The sequence below is a fragment of the Nesoenas mayeri genome (assembly GCF_963082525.1).
Source record: "Nesoenas mayeri genome assembly, chromosome: 4".
NCBI classification, from domain to species: domain Eukaryota; kingdom Metazoa; phylum Chordata; class Aves; order Columbiformes; family Columbidae; genus Nesoenas; species Nesoenas mayeri.
The window spans coordinates 31,434,791-31,449,478 of NC_137540.1; the positions used below are offsets into that span (position 1 = coordinate 31,434,791).

At 41.1% G+C, this 14,688-nt stretch overlaps 1 protein-coding gene across 4 annotated transcripts in view; it reads right to left on the reverse strand.

The window, feature by feature from the left end:
• The window catches only part of FBXW7 (F-box and WD repeat domain containing 7), a gene marked incomplete at its 5' end in the record, with an annotated part of 100,743 nt that overhangs the window by 27,829 nt on the left and 58,226 nt on the right, over positions 1-14,688 (reverse strand). For 3 of the 4 annotated variants that reach the window (XM_080343404.1, XM_080343405.1, XM_080343406.1), the window contains one exon: positions 2,953-3,035. In XM_080343404.1, the coding sequence (XP_080199530.1) occupies positions 2,953-3,035 (83 nt within the window). Of the gene's footprint in view, positions 1-2,952; positions 3,036-5,332; positions 5,526-14,688 lie in introns of those variants that run through there. The other variant, XM_080343408.1, reaches the window with a different exon arrangement.

Consider the following 14,688-nt stretch of genomic DNA (forward strand, 5'->3'; position numbering starts at 1 on the left):
TGTAAAACATTCAGAAAAATTTACAAGTCTATTGCAGAACAAAAAATTTAGTACAGAATTTGCAACTATTTAACTCTAACTTCAAGCAAAGGCAACAACATAAAAAATTGTTCTCTCCTCACTCCAGAGCTCAGTTCCCTCACTTTCATAATCCGCCTGTTTCTACCACTGCAGTACTAATCCTCCAACTAGGGGGAAAATTGAGATCACCTTTCAATGCTGAAAAATTACCACTCGTTAACTGGCCAGCAGCTTGTCCACACAGACGCAGGTTTATATATTCCTTTCCTTGCCAGAGTATTTACTTTCCTTCTGGGCTGCATTTGTGTCTTCTTACTGGGGATGCAGGGGACCAGAGCTAAACAAGTCTCACCTGTATGTGAAATGTGCTAGTACTGCTTCATCACCAGAGAAAAAAATACATCTATTTTTAGCTCTTAATATATTCTCTTGACAAAGAGACAGTAGTATCATGCAGTTCTAGTGATTTAGTGGTTTGGAACTATGATTCAAAATACTCTATACAGACTTCTAAAGTTTTCATGTTGACGGAGTGACACAGGAATAAAAGGAAGGGGGGTGAGGTGAAGCGAGAAAAGGAGCCAAAGGTGTTCCCTGAATTACAGTTGGTGTTTTTTACTCTGATACGTTAAAAACCAGCTCATTCATATGGGATGAAGCTTTTAAAAGAGCTGAGATTAAGTTGCTATTGTAGGAGTCTAAAGAAATACAGCTGACTGGGTTTTCTCTCCCCCCCTTTTTTTTTTTCTCATAATGTAAAGTACTTTGTTCACAGAATATCAAAGTTGTATTCCCTAGCAGGAAATGTGGAACTCCAGTAGTGTTTGCACAAGCATGAAAATTTTACATGCAGTGTGGGACTCCCAAAAACCACTTTGCTTTTGTGTATGATAAATCCAGCTTTTTAGTAAGTATGAGCTTCAGGGTTTTCTCAACTTTTCCGTGGCTACAGGAATAGCTTCAAATGATGCAAGACAAGTTCATTTTAATATTTATCTCATCATACTCTATAAATATTTCACTCTACTCTTCCTTGCTCTGAAGGACTATCACAGCATGTCCTAACATTCACCCTAACTAGTAAATAAAAGTGAAGATTGGTTTGAATAGGCTTATTTTTAACTGTTAATTTTACTGAATAATAAAGAGAAACAGAAACTAACATAAAAATACTGTTTCACAGATGTTATATGCAAAGAAAGTTCATCAGGCCTGTCAGTTTTAAAGAGTGTCTGATCCTAGGGAAAATGGAAACAAGTAGGCACAAGAACTGCATCACTTGCCTAAATATTATTTAAATAAAATATAATCAAACAGTTTTAAACAGGATCAGATTTAAGGATTCTTTTTAATGCCAAAAATGACTAAAAATCAAGCAATATCAATTCAAAGTATTTTTTAAATAAAATCTGGCTTTACAGCTTACTCATCACCTGCACAAAGATACAGCAGAAGGCCCATCATTTAAGGTCCAAAATAAGGCTTTTAAAATTGGCTTCTACTGGTTCTGAGCAATCCATAGTCTTGAGCTTGCCTCAGTAGAACAGTTACACTTTAATTTCTTCTGCTGTAAATTGGTTCTGAGTCAAAAACAGTTATTCAAAACAGGATCTAAAAGTCTTTCTCATTTGACCTGAGACTAAACCACAAGATTTTTTGTTCATAATTTATTTTTCCCGTATGTTTTCATTTCCCTGGAACAGCCAGGCAGGCTTCTGTGGAAGCTGGACAAGTCTGGACAAGTCCAGTGGTTCCTCTGAATCTGACAGAGACACCTGACAAAAAGTGTACTTTCTTTGTCGTCCAACAGTTTACTCTTACGGGAGTGCAGAGAATGGTGTGTCATCCAAAGAACTGGCGGCCAACAAGAGTGTTCTTCCACTGGACTGATTCAGAAACCCAGAGAAGCTGCCAGCTTGACAGGGATGTGGAGGTTCAATATGTGCTCCTCAGCAACGAGACATCACCTCTTTTTCTCTACTGCAGCATTTATGCATCTGAAAAGCAACCCTGGAGCCTGTTTCCCCACACTGTCCTAACTTTTCACTCATCATCTGATAAACTCTTAAAGGAAAGACATAAAATATAAATTACTTTTGAAAGATCCAACAGTGACTGAACACTGCTATAGTGTGTTCAAAAGAAATAACATCCCCAGACAGCGTTGGGAAGCAAGTGCAATGCTTGTAGGAGTATTGATACTTATTACAGAGAAAAAAACATAAAATGGTGTAAACCCAAACAGGATGGGAAGCAGCGTGACATCTGAGCACAACTGTTATGTCAACTCTGCAGTGAGCACTGCAGTTGTAAGACGTGCATCCAGGGCCCTGCTCTACCACTACTGCTCACATTTAGGAGTGCTTTACCCTGCAAAGCATCTGACTAGAACAGTAAGCAGCTAATTGTGCAATCTAGTAGAATTCAGGAGTAGTAAGGAAGCAGATTAAAACCCGTAATAATTTCATATTGTGGATAACAAGTACGTGTGTGTTCCTGTTAAGATCAGATGGTCTGCCTTGCCTACATAAATTTCCATTCTCTCATTCCTGTTACCATAGCAAAGTGATACATTTGATCACAGTTTGTAATAGTCTTAGGGTTTATCGTTATGTCCCTTTTTAAAAATCTGATTTATTTTATTCCCAGGAATATTTCATCCGTCAAAAAGTCTCTAAGTAAATGGGCATACTATATTTAGAATGAAACACAAACCTCAACCGAAGAAATGCAAGTCTGGCTACTTCATTAAAACTCATTTTCAGTTCAAATCATTTAAATCAGCTGTGCAATATACGACTGCTGATACCACCCCTCCTTTCCTTTACACTGCTTTAATATTAAGAGGAGCCATGAATCAGATTTAGCAATTGGTAAGACGGGATATACGGAAGAATCAGGATCCAGAGATCTGTTATTGCATTAAATTACCTTGTGTATTCTGAGACTTTGCAGGGTTTCTTTCCCAGAGAGAAAGAACGGACCTCGGAGCCATGGTCTAACTTTCTCTTCATCTGCAAGGTGAGGGAAGAGAGTAACAACATGGATTTAGTTACGTGACCAGCCTTACTTACGCGTACCTCTGTAAAATTAATCCATTTTTACCTTTTTCCTTTAGTATCCAATTTCAACAAAGCTGACACTTACAAGATAGTTTAAAGCAACATTTTAGTTTCTAGCTTCAACAACATTTGATACGTGTTTATTACAGTGTATGCATATATTATTCCTCTTTTAGGATCCAAAACCAATTGGAAGTACATTCTTTTAATTTCCAGATTTCACATGTTAAAAAGTGTGCAGAACTCTGTGTTGGTTTATTTACTGTTCTCTCTGTTCTCCTGGGAGGTGAGGGAAAGAACTAAACCAAACTCCTTCATTCTTTGTGTTCAGGTTCATTGCTATGACTCTCATGGAAATGGTTGAATTTTAGGCAGCCTATCTACATTATAAACCAAATATTCATTTTAAGGCCTAGAAAGAAGAATTCAAATATATTTTTTTCTGTTGTCTACCCTTTTATTTTAATGCTGTACATTGAAAACATTTATAAAACTGCAGTAAATCTGACAGATTAATCAACATTTTTACAAGAAGGGTAAGGATGAAAACCACTAAACCTCGGTCTTGAATGTCACCCGCAATTAGATATGATCAAAACCAAATAATGAGTAGGGCAGCTGCTAAAAGGGGAAGCCAGTCTGCAAAAATTACCAAAGAGATGGAAACCAGTGAAAGCCATATTTATCCAGTCAGACAAATAAAGATTACTTTCTACATATTTGGGTAATCTTTAACCACAGGCTTTTGGACTAAATGAGACATACAAATGCCAAATGCAATTTCTGAGTTTCTGCTGGTTTTCTTGTTTTAAGATGTGATACACCAAAACCACTTTAGCCAGCAGAAGGATACTTACTGCTGTTTACAATTGTGAGCTACAGAATGCATAAACTAGCTGTGTAACAATTCTGAGTTTAGTTTGTCTATTTACTCCCTTTTTTTTCAAAATTTCATCAACAGGATTCTCTAAAGCTTATATATTTTTGTTGACTTTTTTTTCCTTTAAACTTTTAAAATACCTTTATGAGTTTGCCTAAAAACAGCTATTGAAGATCTTATGTTTTGTTTAGTTATTGACTACAAAGGAAAGATAACTAACTGTTCTCTTCTTTTTTGCAGGAACAGCTACAATGCAACCAGAAGACCTTGCCTTCTAGCTGTGTTTTCTTGGCCGTGCCTCACATGGGACACTCCACAGCATCTCACCAGACAAGCATGCAGCCAGAACCGCCCCGAGTGCTGCCGAAACATCAACCTCACCCTCGACTGCTTCCCCACGCCCCATAAGAGCAGCCCCCCGCGATTCGCTCAGGAAAACCAGTTGTAAGCATCACTGAAAAATAATGGCTATCATCTTTTATCACTGTGCTAGATGAAGGAGCCATCAAAATTACTGGAAGCATAAATAAGATGTTTTAACATGAATTTCTGTATTTGATGATAGACTTTTCAGAAAGGATTTTTTTCCTATTCAAGGAAATTTTTTATTTCCTGCTTGCCTTTCTGAGAGGTTATCATCATCACACTCCTCTTCTGCTTCTCGTAAGAGGGAGATGCAGTTTTCCAAAAGCACACCTAAAAATAACGAGTACGAAGCCTGCAGTAGAATAAGCAGCTACAGTGATTTACCCTTTAGCATTAGCAAAGAAAACAATACGCAGTTCTCTATTCTGTTGCCTAATAATGATCTTGCCTATTTCTTCTGGTAGGTTATTTTCTTTTCAGGTATTTTAGGGAACTTTCTCATGGGGACCACCGCACAGACTGACTTCCAGCATCTCAGAAGGTGCTAAGTAAATACACGGTCAAAAATGTCGTTTACCATAAGAAGAACATAAAACTTTCTCTACAGCAGAGAGATCTAGTGACAAGATTTAGACGTGAGTAAGGCGTCTGTGTAACCGAAAAGCACGAACCGCCGAGCAAACATCTCGGCAAGTATTTATTCTGTCGCTAGGAAAACACAACTCCTTTAGACAACGTTTATTTATCGAAATAACTAAGATTGCAGTATATTAAAAAAAAAAAAAAAAAAGCAGCAAACAGTATTCCGCATCAGCAGCCGCCACCAGGCGCTGGCAGGTCTCCCCGGCAGCACACACTGCAGCCCCAGCCGCCGCCGGCACGTTTCCGCCCGCGGACCGCCGGCGCGGAGCGGCAGCGCGGAACACACGCGTGGACCCCGCGTCCTCCGCCCCTCCCGCCCTCCCTCCCTGCCCGCTTAACTGGGGTGACGGGGGGCACTCACTTTGTAGAAAATCATCTTGAGGGTGCCGTAGAAACCCATGGTGTCGGCGCGCTTCCCCTTGCGCGGCTGCGGCGCCCCGCGGGCCCGGCGGCCAGGCAGGCGCTGGCAGTACAGCCCCTTCTCCGGCAGGTAGGTCACCGCCTCCCGCGCCGACATGCTCAGGCACGGCGGGCGGCGGCGCGGCTCGGCTCGCCTCGGCCCTGCCCTGCCTGCGCGGAGCCCGGCTCCCCCTGCCCGCCGGCCTGCCTGCTTGCCCGCCCGCCTGCCTCCTCCCGCCCCCCGCCTCCCCCGGCGCCCGCCCCGTCCCCTCCCTCCCCGCCCGCCTCCGCAGCGGCGGCGCGGCACTGCGGGCTGCGCGGCCGGGAGCGAGCCCGGGGGCCCCGGCGGCAGGAAACCGCCCCCGCCCCGGGAAAAAGAGGGGGAAAAAATTAGCGCGCCGTGGGTTGAGGCTATTTCTTGCCCCCTCCCCCCTTTTTTCCCCCTATTTCTCCAAACCGGCTCGGGGGCCGAGGGCCTGCTCCCCAACCCTCGCTCTGTTCCCCCGGTGCCACACGCTTCACGGTTTTCCAAGCGGGAGCAAAACAAGCTCATTTCCACTAATTATACCGTCGCCCTCAGCGAGCCTGGCTGGACTTGTACATGATTGTAGTCCGTGGACGGACGCAAATTAGTCCTTCAAAAGTGCGGTTAATTTTAGAATAATTTAAAATACACTACAGTTTTGCCAGGGGAAAAAAAATACGCTGAAATACCCTCTATTGGCTAAACAACAGAATAAACAGGGTTTGAGGATTTAGGAGTTGAAAAACCCGAATCCAGCAATTATGTAACATACATTAAAACATTAATTCGCAGCACAGCAGCGGTGCAGCTGCAAAGCACAGGAGCCGGTCCAGGGCTTCCCCGGCCGCCCCGGATCCCCACGCACCTGGGGCAGGCTGTACGCACACACGCTCCCCGCCGGCAGCGCAGCCCGCAGGCGATGCCAAGCCATCTTAGCTCTGTCTTGAAACACAAATCCTCCCATGAAGGATTCTCACCTGTCTTTCAGTGAAAGCACAAGGAAAGCCCTAGGTAATTACTTGCTAAAAACGCTCCTTTTGTGGTTGTTTCCTACTCTGCGCACATCAACAGATCTGTTCAATTCACCCTTACTGTTCGATTCAAGGGCACTGAAGTTCTGACATATGGTTGGGCTCTCAGACAGATACCTGCAACCGGCACAGCAGATAGGCAGCCTTTATTTATTTTTTAATTTCTATACAGACAACTCAAATAAGAGACTCCAGCCCCCTCCTCCCCCCCCCCCCCGCAAAGTTTTCTGCCCAAGTTCAGAGCAGAACAGAGCATACCCAGAACATGATCTGAAGCCACAACGTTCCCCTATAATTTTCCCCAGGTGCAGCGGGAACTGGAGACGCTCAGCAGCCCTCCAGACCAACACACTCAAACAGAAGCAAACACGTAGTCAGTTCCGGTTGACCTGAGGGAAAACCATCTTTATCATCCCAAGCAGTACAAGAAAAGCAGAAAAAAGAACACATCTAAAGGAGTAGAATTACTTTCTGTAAAACCCATCAGATTCCTTAAAAAAAAAATCTCATGTATTATTACTTTGTAATAACTAAGTGTGCCAGGTGCTCAGATAAGGCAAAATCACTACCCCATAGCACACAAGATCCTGCTTCTGTACAGTTTTACATATCTCCTATCCAACACTAAGTCCTCACAGTCTTTTTCATCTCCCAGTGAAAATGGTTCTGCCCATCAAACCTTGGCATTTATGCCATTATCCATTAAACTGCAGTGCTGTATATTTTATGAGAACAAAATGGTCTTGAGTTGACTTCATACCTCAGATGTGAACAGAGCTGTACATATCCCAGGAGACTATTACTGTCTTCCTTTGCTAGCACATCACATGCAGAGGGGAAGGAAAAAAACCCACACAGGCTGCACATACGCATTAAATAATCACAGGAAGCAAATTAATACCTAAATCATCAGAGTAAGAAAGAATTTGAACAATATCACTGTGGGGATTCAAAGTACTTTATATATATATGCACGCATAGTGCCCTGTAATGTTCAGGACTATCTCTGCCCCTTCTCCAGTCTGTGAGCACACTCGATGCAGAGGGGGCATGATAGCTACACTTCAGCATTGGGCAGTGGCAGACTGTCCCCCAGTCCAAAGGCAAGTGTAACCTGATAGCATAACTAGATTGATCTTTTGAACAAAATATGCTTTGGAGTTAGCAGTCAATGAGTCAAATAATAATTAGAAATTACTATTTTCCTCTCTTTTGGAGGACTATTACTGCTGATTCCCTCTCTTTTGATAATGATTGGCAGATATTCTCTCATGGTAAAAAAACCCACTGACTTAACTGCTGGTAAGGACCCACATAGTAGCCCAAACAATCATTTGCCAGTGGCAGAAAACTTGGTGTATCAGGTATTTATTCTGCACAAAAGTTTTTGAGTTTTTCCTAATTTTAGACTCAGATAGCACAGACAGAGTTTGACATTTGTACGGTGGCCATCTTTCATCTAGCAGTCTGCCTTTCTGCAAGCAAGAGACAAAAATTGCATACAGATACGGCTTTAGTTCTCACTTACTTAGTATTTTTCTCCATATTGGCCACAAACAAAGAATCATCCGCTCTACCTAAAGTTGACAGTCTGGGTGGTAGCAAGACTACTCTAGTTGGATGTCTGCTCTTCCCCAAAATGCTTAAGCACAGCCTGGGCACTCTGCAATCAATGGAAAGAACATGCTCCACCAGTGGCTAAGGCCACCTACTCTTAAGCTCCTGCTATAAATTACTGTTTAGGAAGAGCATTCTCCCTCTCCCTTGACTTTGAGAACTCCACTGTCCTCCAAAAAATTTAGTGTTGTGAATATACCACACTCTCAATTGTAAGAAATTACTTAAGGCTTTGCAAAAGTAGCAAGAAACTGCCCAACCTGGGAAGATGGAACAGCGGTGCAGGACATGCTGCACCTTCCAGCAAAATACAATGGTGGAAGAATAAGATCCCAAACCCTCAGATGCTTTTGAGAACCCAACAGCAAGTAGCAGAGATTTACATTCATTTACATCTCTACTGACATTTGCAACAATATTTATTACAGTAACTTAATATGCTCTAAGAATACTTACTGGTATAAAGTACATGCTCATCACAAATTAAACCGCAATAAGGAAACCCATAGTTTATAAAGGAAACCTATCGTTTATAAAGCAATGTTAAGAGAAAAATCAAAAGTTCCTATGTTTCTTTCCCTATTCAATATATATTCAACTTCAAAGTTTGATTTTATTTTATTTAAGCTGAAGGTAATTTTTCTAGTTTTTAAAACCATAAACAGCATACAATTAATGACATTTAGAAAAATGTCTACGCCAAAATTACATAGTTTTCAGTGGACACAAGTCCAATCTTATTTCCCCTCAGTACTGCCAGCTCTTAATTAATAAAAATTCACACCATCCAATTCTTTTCCTGTTGGCAACATTTCTAGCACCTTTACCAGTTTGTCATGTGGCATGCTGTAATTAAGACCGTCTATTACTTCTAATGAAAGACTAGAATGAATTACAGAAATCACCCATAGAGCTATATAATCCCCAGAAGAACAGAGATTACAGTGCAACAGACCAAAGAAACAATATTTTTTATTTACTCTTTTTCCTTTTTGGTTGGAGAAACATTTTTGAGTGCAGAGACCACAGGATGGTCTGGCCATGGTAACAACCAGTCAGCATTTTGGAAGTACACTGGTGCTTAAACCATGAAATGCAAAAATAGTAATTGGCATTTAACATACACATATGTGCCTTAGCAGCATAATGTGTGCAGGAGGAGCTGTGGAGCAATATGGTTTGGTATCTCCATTAATATTGGTAAATGCATCATTCAGGACTGTGCCAGAAGGGATTCTGTGTACTCTGCACATTTAGCAGACATGAAGCAGACTGACTCCTTTAGAAACATTTCAGAGGGATTTTTGTGTGTTGTCTAATAGGATTGTGGTTTTTTTCCACCCAGGCAACTAAACATCCTAATCAAGTGGGGCCAAATCCTTCTCTGTGCAAGATTTACTTGGGACACAGCGAAGACTACTCGGGAAGGACAGTCATGCTTAGTGATTTTTCACTTTCTCAAATTTGGACCCACTTAGATTTTAAGCACTTCCCTTCTGCTTGGTAATCTAGTTTGGGCAGCTGCAGCAGCCAGTGCTTTGTCTTCTGTACTCGACCTCTTCATCTGACCACATACTTCATTTAATTTGCCAAATGCTCTCATTCAGGCAAGAAACTGGCCCCACAGAGAGGTACTTCTGCCATCTGCTTTAGACATTTAACTACAGCTTAGATTAGCACACCTACATTTAAAAGCCTAAGTTCCCCATTCAGTCAATGAGAAAGGCAGATGCTGGAGTCCAACTTGTGTAAAGTTTTAGAAGATGAGAAAAAAATCTCATACAATAGCAAGTGTTAAGCATGTTCCAGAGTAATGCAGGGCAGTCCCTTCCTCTACAAAAGGGCACTGCTATTATTGTCAGATATTTTTCTTTTTGAACATGTTATGACATGAAACAAGTGACTGAGATCTTCTTGGAAGTCCTACATTCTCATGGTTTCTCCTGGTTCAACTTTGGGCTAGACAATGACCTTAAAGCTGTCACTAATTGGAGATTTATTAGCATGCATCCCAGGTATTGAGCTGGAGCGATTTTATAGGTAAATACCATACCTGCAGGCAAGCTGAGACAAAGTTTTAGGACACTGACCAATTAAGGAAAAGTGATATTTTTGGATAATAGGCAAAGTTCAAGGGCACAGCATATGACGCACCTTATGACACAGGTGTAACCATGTGTTTGTGTAGAATATACAATTAGCACTGATGCAACAGAACAGACTTGAAGTGATAAATTTAAGTGCACCAGTTTGTGACCAACAGCTGCCATGCTCCAAGCATGAAGGGAGAACAAGCACAACTTTGCTTCCTGGAAGCAATTTAGATGGAGGAATTTCTACTTAAAAGTAAATTCTTATAATGCCTGCAGCAAGCTTAGAGAGGTCCACTCCAGCATGTTTGCCTCAACATAGTTATGAAAAGAAATATAAGCTTTTGACCTTATGTAGTACAAGTTAAACATAATCCTGCACAGTGCAGTGTGTGCTGATCAGTAACTTACTGATCAATGACACATTTTTGCAGTACTGATGAACTTAAGGTTTGGGATGAAGTAGGAAAAACAACAGGAACTCTATTATGGGTGGAAGGACAGAGAGGCGCTACAGTAAATTGCACAGTCTTCTAAAGCTTACTTAAATGGACTGGAAAATGCATATTACAAAGTATGACAGGTAATACTGAATTGGTTACCAATTGTATGATGTTTCTTGGCAAAGAATTTAAGACTGCTTTCAAATTGAAATTTCCCACACATTATTAGCCTTTATTTCCAAGCAAAGTAAGGTACTGTACAAAGTAAGGTACTGTACACCAAAGTTGGACATAGCCCCAAAGTTTTGTGGGGTTTTTTTGCAGGGAAGGAAATGGTGTAAATAGCAACTGAAAAATAAGATTAATATTTATTAATAAATCCTTATTGTATTAGAATAGTATGAACTTTGATTATAAATACTATTTTAAAAGGCATAAATCAGTAGCAGAGATTTCTCATAAACCACTTCCTTTTAACATTTGCCTTTCAAAATACATTAAGTTTTAAATATATTTTGATAGGATTCAAAAGGCATGCTAGTTAATGGCTGCAAAAATAGCTTTGAAAAGGATTTATATATGAAGAGTATGTAACGGACTTCAACGTTGGATATTTAGAATAAACTTCAAATTATGTTTTAAGAGCAGGGAGATTACAAAGACAGGCTTAATATAATACGGCATCACTGTGTCTCCAGCAGAGCAGAACTCCCCTCTGAAGGTCATACCTCCTATCTTCTTTGTTGGTTGCCCGTAGTTGGGCACAGAACTTGCAACATATGCTTCAATGCTTCGGCTATTTTAAAGGAGTACAGCCAAAGCTGTCATACACTCTTTTATGAAGGGGGCAGTTCTACGCAGTGTTTCTTGGCAGCAACACCAGCTCAAAGATGTCCCAGTCTCACCTGCTTATTCCCATCCCCAAATGTCTCTCGCCCTTATTTCTGCAGGAAGAAACATAGGCAGAAATGCTCTGTGAACCACATTCATTAACTGATATGGGGTGAGGAGAAATAGTTTTAAGTTTTTTCCTTTGGGTTCTTCTTTTTAGAACCAGTTACTGGTTTAGTTTTCTACCATGCCTTTACAAACAACTGAGCCAACAGAAGCAAATGAGCAATTCATAGGCAGGGCACAAACTTCTTGAGCCAGCTACACCACTGAGAAAAAGGTGACCAGAGTGTCCCATGCAGAGAGCATAAGCCTATTATTTACACCTAGAGGCATCATTCTCTCGACATTAGTGTGATGTGCATTTAAGCCAGCACAGCCATTGGAAAAAAAAGCAGTACCTGCACCTGCGGCTGCCCTTGGCCATTCATTTCTACACTTGTGTCACCTCCTCAGGAGTGCCACCACAGCCTTCATTTTATGGCTGTGGTTAACTGGGGTGGCAACTGACCTAGGGACACTTTTGCTGGGCTATTTTTCAGCCAGATTGCCCATCTCCCTTGCTGTGTGGCCACAGAGATGTCTGTGCCAGCATAGCAAGAGGTGCAGCCTGCTCTCCTTTTTAAGTTCCTCAAGCCCCCAGAAGAGCTACCTTAAACTCTTGCCAAGCTACAGCCTTAGGTGAAACGGTAAGGAACTGAGGTTTAGGCTTTGTCCTCCCAGCCCAGGGGGCTGGAATGTTACCACAGAGCAACTTATTTGCATTGAAAAACATACTTAAGAAGTCTCTGTCAAATGGAAATGGACACTCAAATATTTAAGTTTTGCCATAAAAGAAGCACAACAAGGTGAACCACAGGCAGGGGGTATAATGTCAACCTTCCTTAAATATGTCATGTTAAAACTGCAGGGAGCTTGTCTCATTAGAACTGTGTATTATTTCACCGAAAAACAACAATAACAAAATTTTCTTTCTAAAGCATTTTTTTTTCTTGTTAACAAAAAAAGATAAATGAAAACAAAAATATCAGTGGAGCTAGGCTTCATGTTGCTTTTAATTCCCTGTGACAGTAACCATATGCAAGTTTCCTACTGAGAAATCTTGTATGGTTTGTTTTAAAACTAGCAATATTATCATATAATAAACATTTTTCATAATGCATATTCATAAGGAGCAAAGTTAAGGTTGCTAATGCAACCTGCACGTTCACCTACTTGACTGTTTTCCATGCAACAGGAACATTATGAGTTGCTTTTTTGTGTTTTGTTTCTACACAGTATTGTTACATTATTCATTTTTCAAAGGAAGACGGTATTACATATAATGCATCTTGCAAAACATTCACTAATAGCAGCAGATCTTCGTAAGAACTGCATCTCCATTCATTGTGCTCCTATTAAAGTTAACTGTAATCTATTTATTATATCATTAAACTTAATATATTGTAAGATGAATTCTATTTATAGATGCAGTAATAGCTGTGCTAATCATTCAAGTTCACATTGAACAGGGCTCTGCTTCTATCTGAGACACAGCAGCAGTTGCTTCAGAGACCAAAGTACATCCTTAAATTTCCCAAAGAGGTGACCTTGCGCATGATATCCTTTGGTCAGCCTGGTGTCACCCTGCCCCACGGCAAAGCCTCTGCCCACCGCTGGCACCCATGCTTGCTCCATGGGGGAACATGGCACTGCACGTCCCATCCCAGTTCCTCCCTCGGACCACTCTCCTCCCTGATGTCCTCACACCGAAGCCAAGGGCAGGGGCTGCCAGGCCAGCTGCCCCATGGAGACAGGGTATTCAGTGTGGGGCAACAGAGAGACAGCAGTCCATGTCTTATTCTTTGGGCACTTAGATAGTCCCTTTCTTTCTAAAACACCACCCCTGGACTCCATTTTTAGTAATTTCATCTTCTATTCCTATTACAGCTGCTTACAGATTCCGCATGTGACATAGTCCATAAAGTTAGAAAACCATGCATTTGAGACTGTTCTTCAATCCTACCATAGGTGCACAGAGCACAAGCCCTTCTGCTGATCAACAGATGATGACCACAATACTAAGAAGAAAAAGACAAAAACACAAAAAACCACACCCTAATAGAGATCAGTTCCTTTTTTCAATATTTCAACCATAGAGCTGAGTTGGTTTTATTTTGACAAAAATGTTTCCAAATCAATGAAGCATGCATTTCTGTCTTTGAACACTAGTGGTCTAACTGTTTTCACTCAAATATAAGCAGGTTGGGAAATCACCTTTGTACAGAAAAATAAAAGTTTACATGGACTTGGAAGACTTTCTAAAAATGTCTGTCCTTTGCACTGAGTACAAATAGAGCACTGGTATCTACTGCCTGTTTTCAGTTAAGTTTTCATTTTTATTTTCTTTGAAGATAGCTTAATTTTGATTGCCAAGAGAAGTTCTTATTTATCTGGCATAATCTATAGAAATCTATTTACAAAACAGTTTGTCTCTCATTTGTGGTACATGAGAGTGACAAGGGGTTAGTGGTGAGCCTTTAGGCTACAGACAGAATTCCTGGCATTATAGATTATACCAGAAGGATTTAGAAAGAATTTGAAGAAAAGAAACTATTAAAAATGTCAAATATCTTTTCCCATCTGCATTACCTAAAGAGAGTATAAAAGTTGCAACACCAAGCATTCAAAGGAGTTTGAAACGACAGATGTAAGATGCTTTTACTCCTAAAAAGCTGCTTACCAAGACAGCTCTGTGCATGGTATACACTAAATCAGAGACACATTCTCTAGAAAAACCAGCATCTGAGGTTGTAATTTAAGATACATCATTACCCACCTGTGCACATGCATCAAGTTTGCAAAGGCAAACTTGGGAACATTTTAGGCATGGCATCCTGGCAGGATTTTCTAATGTCAAGGGAATTTAACTTTTCCTTCCTCATCTGGGAACACTTTGTTTGGTGTGCCAGTGGCACAGAGCAGCCTGAGCCCCCAGGAGATGCCTCACTGCTGCAGGTCACCAACAGTGAGGAATCAGCAAGATGCCACCCTTGCTGCAATAGCACTAGAGGAAGATGAAACATGATATGCCGCTAAGTTTCAGGGCAGGCAGCTGATAACATAAAATCTTGGCTTTGGAGAGGAGTTTGTTCTGTCGAACGTATATGAATCTCCTGGGTCCACTCCCATCCGTGCTTCTCCGTAATCATCATCCCCAAGGTCTTTCATGCCCCTGTCTT